Genomic DNA, 9679 nt, shown 5'->3' on the forward strand with positions numbered 1-9679 from the left:
TAATCTCTCTGAAAATAAGTCACATGACCTTGCCTTGTAGGAATAAATAGGCCTATATTATTATTAAAAATAAATGTAGTGAAGTGTAATATAGTGACTCAGATAATAATAATAATGTATTTAATTTGTACTGCTTTTTCATCCGCAGTGAATCTCAAAGTGCTACAGCGTTAAAACATACAACATATAACATCAAGAAAATAACAAGACTTAAGATGAAAATAAAAAGGTTTTTAAGGCTGCTTTAAGAGTCTATGATCTGTGCACAAGCGTGGTGCAGCAGAGATGAAGATGCATGGTGCATGATGCATGATTATCTGCTGCCTTTAATACGTGTGCAAGTTCGGTTTTGCCACCGCAATTGTTAAAGACTCAAATTGTTTTCATGCAAGTTGTCAGCTATGAACAGTAAATGCCAGTCGGTCGGTTTCCGATCTACACTCCAGACCAGCAGACGGCGCTATGTTCCCCTTAAAACGTTGAACGTCAACCCTCGAAAGGCCCAGGAAGAAGAAGAAGAGACCCTGGGGGTGAAGATGCATTGATTGGTTATTTTAAGCAGGGAAGTTTGCCGGCGTGGTAAGCAATCTCACTCACATTGGTGTCCTCCGTAAGCTCTTGTTTAGCCTTCCCGCTTCCGCGCAGCCCGACCCGGCCACAGCCATCCAGCCTGCCCCCCCTGTGTGTCAATCTGCGCCCTGAGAGCAGCATGTCTGAATACGGCGCTCTGCCGACTAACGGAGTCGGCGCTGGGATGAAAAAAGACGCTTTCGCAGATGCAGTAGAACGAGCCAGACAGGTAATTCAAGTGCTCGGCGGCCAGAGAAGACAGCCGGCGAGCGAGTTAGCTGCTGGGAGAACCGCGGCTAGCTTAATTACCCGTGACGTTAGCTGTAGTTAACGAGCTAGCGAGCTAGCTCATAGCACTCGCCATTCATTTGTCTTAACAACCTCGCCGGGTTGAGGGATCAGATGGAAAAAAAGGTTTGACGGGGTGAACTGAGCAGCGGCAGCAATGTAGGTCAAACCTTTGTGTAAATAAAACGATCTGTCGCCACCGGGATCCTCGGGTTAAATTAAACGGACTAGCTACTAATGCTAAAGGTAGCCAGTTAACGGTTTACCCAACGTGAAGTTTGATCCTAGCCGTTGTATAACTTTGGTTTTGCAAAGGCTGTAACAATCGTTTTAATGACATTATGACTCGCTGAGTAAGCTCAGCTGGCTTTAGTAGTATTTTATTGATAACTAGCTATAAAATATAAGTTATGAACTGTATTTTGAAAACTGGTCTGTAAATGTCAGTCTCCATTGGCTTAGTGTTGCATGGTCAGTGGTAAGACTATGAAGCTACATTACATTAGTTTCAATAGTTATGAAGGTTAGGGCTGCGATTATCAACAATTATTTATGTTTTTGATTAATTATTTAGCTTATAAAATGTCAGGAAATTGATTTAAAAAAAAAAAAAAAAAGCCAGTGATATAACGCAGAAGAACTGCAAAATGTTACATTTGAGGAGCTGCATTTTTGCTTGATAAATGACTTCAGTAATTAATCAATTATCAAAATTGTTGAAGATTAATATTGTGTCAGTTGATAAATCAAAGTGCTGTGAGTGCACTGTTGGTATCATGGTTGGATCAGAATTGTTAGAAATAACATTGTGCTTTTATCGATTTAGTATTGTGGAGTTCATTTACAAATTGATCTGCGAGACATATTAAAAATAAGGAAAGGTCCAAACTGATGCAGAGGAGACAGACATAACCTTACTTGTAGCTCATTGTACGGGTGAAGCTCAATTCACGTAATCTAACTCAATACAGCTAACTCAACTCATCGCTGCCTGATAAATACCTACTTTTATAACCCCGAAGAACTTATATGAAATCACAATTATACAAAGTGAATATGATTTTAAAAAAGGTCACCTACTCCTAATGGTGATGTTGAGATACTCCCACCAAAACTTGCGACCTTGAAAGTTCATTTCTATTTTAGGTTGTATTGCAAACACCTCTGGTTTCACCCGTTGTCCTTCTCATCCTCTTCCCAGATCGCAGCTAAAATCGGTGGTGACGGAGTTCCCCTAGTGAGCAACAACGGAGGAGCTGAGAGCTATCCGTTCGCCGCACAGAAACGATCCCTGGAAGAAGCAGGTTGAAAATCTGCACAAACACGCACGTTGTCTGAATTTGTTTGTCCACATTGTAAGACTCACTTTTTCTTCGGTCTTTAGATGAACCAGATGCCAAGAAGGTTGCATCACAGAGTGAAAGAGATTCTGCATTGTGTACGTTCAAATACACACATTGATCCTATTGTAAACACTCACTCGGCTCAGTTTCCAGCCACTCACCAGTTTTTTCCTTCTGTTACAGCTATTGGAGCACAGCTGGCTGCCCTGTCTCAACAGAGGTACAGGTTTTCAGTGTTTCTTTTACATAAATACTTTTAGAGCTTAGCGATGAGAATCCTTTTTGTATATCATTTTTTTTTATTACCTGTCTGCAGTGTCAGGCCCTCCACAATGACAGAAGAGTACAGAGTGCCTGATGGCATGGTCGGTCTCAGTGAGTACATGCACGTACATTTCCTAAACCATTCCTGCGTCGCTGCGTCACACGTGTGCAAACTAAAATTTAAATGTCTTTGTCCCTGAAGTCATCGGCCGAGGAGGTGAACAGATCAACAAAATACAACAGGATTCTGGCTGCAAGGTCCAGATTGCGCACGGTGAGCTGCATGCTAACCCCAGATTTGCTAAATCAACAAAGTATAAAAGATTTTTTCCAGCTGCTCTTGGTTTGATGAATATTTTCATATGAATTCACAGACAGCGCCGGTCTTCCAGAAAGAAGTGTTTCTCTGACAGGGTCACCAGATGCCATAGAGTAAGTTGGTGTTCACATTCATTTTTTAAAACAACGTATTTTTCAATTTTCAGTGCAACTCAACTCTCAACAACGAAGTTTTGTTTCTGCTGAGTTTTTGTTCATGGACGCCTATGAGATCAAGTAGCAGCTCTGCACGAATGGGGAGAAATAACACGATTAAACTTCTCAAGAGAATGATGGTTGGCCTAATCCCACTACATGTTTCTATATTTTAACAAAATAATTTATTGATCCGAGATTAGTTTTTTAGATAAAGATATGAGACTATTTAAAATTTTATAACCATTTCCTGCTATCTTGTGCAATGGCAACGACTTGCACCATTGGTGCAGCACTTCCCCTCAGGCTGTGTACAAATCGTCCTCTGCAAAGTTAAATACCAGCTATGGTCCTTACTATAATCTTAAGCATGTGATTGGTGGAAATCAGTCGTGTTAAACAGCTTGAGAGGCTTACCTGATGGCATAACACATGCAACCACACAAACAAAATGAAACGGTAGGATTTGGTTTAACTTCTAAGAATGATTGTTGAAATTTGTCGAAGCTTGGTTAATGAATGCAAAGAGCTACATCCTCAGCTTCAGGCAAAGTGTATTTCCCTGCTTTTGAAAGGAGATGCTCCTTTATCATTTAGAAATCAATGAATTGAGCTAAGCTAGGCAGAGGTCATCAGTCAATAACTATTCCTTGAATTAATTTGAGGTCTGTTATGGTCCATTCTTCCTCTTTCTACCTCTTTTTTTTAATTTGGACTGTGACCAACATAAATAACTTGCATGAGCGATGTCCACGTGGACAGCAAACAAGCTTGTTGGACAAAAAAAAGTCAGCAACCACTGAAATGTTTGTAGTCACCTCTCAACTATGCATATTATTTAGGGAGAAATTGATCACAGCAGTTCAAGCTACCCAAGATATCTATAAAGTTTTTTTTATTTACAAATTTGTTAAAAGCTTTGTCTGTCCAAAACTCTGCAGCTGCTGGAGCTGCTGTGGCACACTGTAGGTGCAGATGGAGCTTTTCACACTGCCTGCAATTAGACAGAATTGTGCGACCCATTAAATAAATTGATTTTATGCCATCATCATCATCATTCTTTCAATTGAATTTGCTTCCAGGAGAGCCAAGGCACTCATAGATGACATAGTGTCGAGGGGTCATGAGTCGACCAACGGGCAGGCAGGTTCCATGCAGGAGATGATCATCCCTGCTGGCAAGGCCGGCCTTATTATAGGCAAAGGAGGAGAGACCATCAAACAGCTGCAGGTGAGCCTCCTTCATGGAACTGTAATGATCACTTTTGTTTTATTCCATTCGGACTATTTGTACTGCACAAATGTTAGAAATAAACTAATTATTAGAAAGAAAAAGTTATACGCTGATTTCCAGTATCACCGATTAGAAAAGTGCAGTGCAATGAGTGAACAGGTTTACTTGATTATGGAGAGATAAGGTTCATCTGGTTTGTGTGTGTGTGTGTGTGTGTAATACTTCTGAAATGTTGTAGGAGCGAGCTGGAGTCAAAATGATTCTTATTCAAGATGGATCCCAGCCACCCAACATAGACAAGCCGCTACGCATCATTGGAGACCCCTACAAAGTGCAGGTACTCTTTAAGCTCACTGGAGATGGTTTAGTGTTGGTGGGAAATGTTTTTGCTCCTGTTGACTCTCTTCAACTCATCGTGTTGTCCCGTGTGTTTGCTTTTTGTAGCAAGCAAAGGAGATGGTCAATGAGATTCTACGAGAAAGGGATCACGCTGGTTTTGGAGACAGGAACGAATATGGACCAAGGATGGGTGGTGGAGGGGGAGGAGGAGGCATTGATGTGAGTAATCTGAGAAGCTGCTGCTGCTGTTTTCTCACCAGACCACAGCAGAGTTTGAAATCACATTAAAAGGACACACTTGAGTGACTGTAGATTAATTCATGTTTACCATCGTTCTAATTAAAAGGAGACACTCAAAGGCTTTTGAGCAGTTCTCAGATATGTTGTGTAATTCTACAGATAGCTGTGCCCCGCCACTCTGTGGGAGTCGTGATTGGCCGAAATGGGGAGATGATCAAGAAGATCCAGAGCGACGCTGGAGTGAAGATACAGTTTAAACCAGGTGCGCTGAACTGCATCATATATCACATTTCATGAATGAAATTACATCTCTGTTATCCTCTTGGATTGCCAAGTAGTGTTTTATGTAAGGATGAGAATAATAATGTATTATCCAGTTTAAATAAAATGTTTTTACTGTCATGACTTTATAGTAAAATAAAGAGACTGTTTTAAGGCTAAATCTCAGCAAAGCTCAAACCTACTAAAGCTGTTTTTGTCCAAAAGAAAGCCATTTCTACCATTTTAGTTGTCAGAAGTCATTTTATATTTATAGGTTTTTTTTTTCTCCTTGTATTTTGCTTATTGTAGCTATTTCTTTTTGCGGTCATTCCAAAGTCTTTTCCATCTACACCCAGTTAAAATTGCTGTCGCTAAGATATTGACGAGATATAAACATGTTTCTGTATCAGGACACTAAAAGCAATAGTTCAACATTTTTGGAAATATGCTTATTTGCTTTCTTGACAAGAGTTAGGTGAGAAGATTGATACTGCTCTCATGTACAATTTAATATGATGCTCAGCATTAAGACATGAAACGGGAAAACAGCTAGTCTAGCTCTGTTTAACATGTTATATCTCAAATGTTTAACATGTACAAAAAGCTGTAAAACATAACATGTAATATAGAACGTAAAATGACACATGGTTTTACTGTGTCACACTATTTCTTGGCCAGAAACACTAACTTCCTGAAGTCTTTTCTTCACTGTGAAGATTACAGAGACTCCATATTGTTCAGTTGGACTGTTCTGGATGGAAATACTTCTCTCCCTCTGCTTTCATTGTTTTGATTTTTGTTCTTTGTCTCTGTACATTCCCACCACAACATGTCTTTTTGTTTTTCCTTGCAGATGATGGTACAGGTCCTGATAAAATTGCCCATATTATGGGTCCACCAGACCAGTGTCAGCACGCCGCCTCGATCATCACTGACCTACTACAGAGTATCCGCGCCCGAGAGGAGGGTGGACAGGGGGTAGGTACAGACTGAAGGGGCAGACATTTGATTTCTTTTAAGTGTTGACCTTGTTGAAGCACCTGCGGTGATAACAGAGCACAGAAACAAGGCTTTGCTATTGAACACTTTAACCTGATGTGAGATGTGTTTCCTCCCAAGGGCCCCCCAGGTCCTCCTGGTGCAGGGATGCCACCAGGTGGGCGAGGACGGGGTAGAGGCCAGGGGAACTGGGGTCCTCCGGGAGGAGAGATGACCTTCTCCATTCCTGCTCACAAATGTGGGCTCGTAATCGGCAGAGGAGGGGAGAATGTCAAGTCCATTAACCAACAGACCGGCGCGTTTGTGGAGATATCCCGTCAGCCCCCGCCAAACGGTGACCCGAACTTCAAGCTGTTCACCATCCGAGGGTCCCCACAACAAATTGATCATGCAAAGCAGCTCATAGAAGAAAAGATTGAGGTACATTCAAGTGACACATGGAGGAGAGAAGGTCCACACTGTCCGTCATATATTGGCTTCACCTCCTACATATCAGTGATTGGGGAAAAAAAAAAATATATTTTTTTTTTTTTTGCCAGGGTCCCTTGTGTCCGGTGGGTGGTGGTCCTGGTCCAGGAGGCCCCGGTGGTCCCATGGGTCCCTATAATCCCAACCCTTATAATGCAGGGCCTCCTGGTGGTGCTCCCCAGTAAGTACAACCCACAATAAAACACTTGAATGCAAGAATTGTCAATTGTCCTTCAGAGGAGACGTCTTTATATAAACAAGCACTTAGGCTGTCCTCTCCTTCTTTAGTGGAGCTGCGCCCGGTGGTCCCCAATTCTGTCCTCAGGGTTGGGGGAACACCTACCAGCAGTGGCAAGCCCCAGGACAACATGACCCCAGTGAGTACCTTTCTTATTTTGTGCACTCACTTCAATTTTTTGTAAATTTAAGGTCTAAAAATCAATTTCTTAATTTATTCATTGTACTAATTTTTCCCCCTCCTATCATCAGGTAAGGCGGCGGCAGCAGCAGCAGACCCGAACGCAGCATGGGCAGCCTACTATGCACAATACTACGGCCAGCAGCCAGGCGGTGCCATGGCAGCCCAGACTCCAGGAGCCCCTGCAGCAGCAGCACCAGGAGACCAGAGCCAAGCAGCACAGACTTCTGGGGGCCAGCCAGACTACACCAAGGCTTGGGAGGAATACTACAAGAAGATGGGCATGAGTAAGTGGGACCTTGGACACCCATTTTTGTCAGAATGTATTTGGATAAATTGTGAGCTTTGAATTACAAGGCTCTGTCTGGAAGCGTGAACTTAGTGTCAACATTTTGACATCACAGATTAAAACATATACTAAGCAGTGAAATATATCAAAATCACATTTAAACCTACATAATCTTTTACCCAGATGACAGTAGTAGTCTGCAAAATGAAGTGAGGTAAAAGGTATGTTTGTGTGGTGCTTTTTCAGCCCAGCCTGCTGGAGGGGCAGCAGCTGCTCCAGGTGCAGCAGCAGCCACAGCAGCAGCAGCAGCAGCCGCAGCAGCTGGAGGATCTGCAGCCGGAGGCCAGCAGGATTACAGCGCAGCCTGGGCTGAGTACTACAGACAGCAGGCCGCCTACTACGGACAGGGAGGGCAGGCGCCTGGACAGGCAGCTGCTCCACAGCAGGGACAACAGGTACCACATGCACGTGTCCAAAATTAACTTTGTTGCTCACCTGCCAAGCTGCCAGCTACAACAATTCACTGGTGAAAATTGTTTATAGAAATATTTCTCCAGACAGATTTCAATTTGAACTTGCTCACTTACAATTTTTGTCTTCATTTTAATTTACTTAATTTTAGTGACATCTTTATGGTGTTACCACATAGAAATAACAGGGATTCCACTAAAATAAAAATGTAAGATAACATGCCATGCAGTGGACAAATAAATGAATAACACTTTATGTTCAGTTAGAAGTTTGTTTGGTTGTGGTTTGATGTTACTGGTTCACTTTTAGAGCTAAACTTTGTTTAACAGGTTCAAAGTTTGAGAACAAGAAACAAAATGCATTCAAGTTTTGTTTCAAATTGTGAGCCTTTCCACAAAAGACAAACTTTCCCACCATTTAGCAGGTATTAATTATAGATAGGCAGTGGTGGCGTAAAGGTTAGAGAAGCGAGCTTGCAAGACCCTTAACCCCAACTGCTCCAGTGGAGCCACTCAGTGGCCGGCAGGTCAGACTGTGGTTTTACTGGGCAGCTTCCAGGTATGAATGTGTTACTGTGTTAATGTGATCAGGGCGTTCCTGAAAAAGAGAGCATTACACTCAGAGAAACTCCCCTGAATAAATAAAGGTAAAAAATAGATCCTGCATGGAACTATGCATGTATTTGTAAACGTCACCCTCACCATAGTGAGAGAATTGTCACTTTTCTTTACGAAGCAATGACTAAGTTACATTTTGTCTGTGATTTCTCATTTCAGGCCCAGTAAAGAAGTGTTTTGGTCCGTTGGACGGTTATGATGGCTTTCTGGACTTTCTTTTTTTTTTTCCCCCCCTTGTCAAAAAATTTCCATTTTGGCTTTAACAATGCAAGACCGTGGTTCACTCATCCACTCTGACATTTTCTATTTCAACCGTCTACTTGTGTGTTTTTTAAAGTCAAAATTGAAGAAAGGAAAAAGGGAACACATTTTGCTCATGCATTGGACAAAGCACTAAATAACTACTTGGGTTACTATTCAGTTTGCCCCTTCCCCTCACCTACACCTTGTAATAAATCTGATACTTTTTTAAAAAATGTGAAATAATGAGCATCTTTGCTTGCAAGCTAGCATAACAGCATCTCCACAATGACTCACATTTAAGTAGTTTTCCTCCTTCAGTTTGCTGAGGGTAAAAACAGTGCAGTATTTTGAATATATCCAGAAATTATGTTTGTAAGAACAAAAGCAAAATATTGGTCTTTTTTTCTTGTTCTTGGTACTTTTTAAACCCTTTTTTTTTTTTTTTTTTTTTTTTTTTTTTTTTAAACATTCCCAGTGTTTAAGTTGCAGGTGTATTTCTCCCTGCAGTCATGATTTCTTATTTTTAATTTTATTCATTGTAATTATTTTCTTTAAGGGAGGGTGTGTGTCTGTATACAGTGTATGCTACTGAACAGAAAAATGTGTGTAAGTTGGCTGTAAAAAGGCACTGTCTGTCCTACAGTATGTATTTTGTGTGTGTGTGTGCGTGCGCGCGTGTGTGTGTCCCCTGATTATTTCTACAACTTTGTTGTTGGAGGACTTTTTTTTTCCCATAGGTTCTGTCATTGTATTTTTTATGTTATTTTTTTACAGCTTGTTTTTAAATACTTAAAAATAAAAACATTCAAATCTACCCGTTTCTTGTGTGGTCATCACAAGCATTGTGTTTGAGAGTTTGTTCCTCATGTTAAACTAAAGTTACATCAGATAAAACTTCTTGTTTGGCGGATTCCACTTTTTATTTCTAATGCTGGAAGTGACTCTATACACTCACAACCACTTTATTAGGTACACCTGTTCAATCAAATACAATCCAATACAACAGCTCTGCCATTAATTTTTATTTAAAAAGCTTATACGTTTTCAGTTTTTGTTGACATTGTCAGAAAGGTGTTTATTATTGTTTAAGTTTATTATTGAGGTTGTAGTGAGTGGTGGTGAACCGGAGTCCATAATAAGGTATGGTGTTCCTAATATTTTG

At 41.1% G+C, this 9679-nt stretch overlaps 1 protein-coding gene across 1 annotated transcript; it reads left to right on the forward strand.

Annotated features, from left to right (window-relative positions):
- Window positions 1-484: 484 nt before the first annotated feature.
- LOC121886930 (KH-type splicing regulatory protein) lies at window positions 485-8542 on the forward strand. The gene is made up of 18 exons (XM_042397349.1): window positions 485-799; window positions 2060-2162; window positions 2243-2296; window positions 2385-2421; window positions 2518-2576; window positions 2668-2739; window positions 2840-2897; window positions 4022-4169; window positions 4411-4509; window positions 4617-4730; window positions 4911-5013; window positions 5866-5990; window positions 6132-6431; window positions 6551-6660; window positions 6768-6856; window positions 6969-7184; window positions 7433-7641; window positions 8434-8542. The coding sequence occupies exons 1-18, from the start codon at window positions 710-712 to the stop codon at window positions 8440-8442; spliced, it is 1995 nt and encodes a 664-aa protein (XP_042253283.1). The 5' UTR covers window positions 485-709; the 3' UTR covers window positions 8443-8542.
- The last annotated feature ends 1137 nt before the right edge of the window (window positions 8543-9679 follow it).

The sequence above is a fragment of the Thunnus maccoyii genome, chromosome 2 (assembly GCF_910596095.1).
Source record: "Thunnus maccoyii chromosome 2, fThuMac1.1, whole genome shotgun sequence".
Classification (NCBI taxonomy): domain Eukaryota; kingdom Metazoa; phylum Chordata; class Actinopteri; order Scombriformes; family Scombridae; genus Thunnus; species Thunnus maccoyii.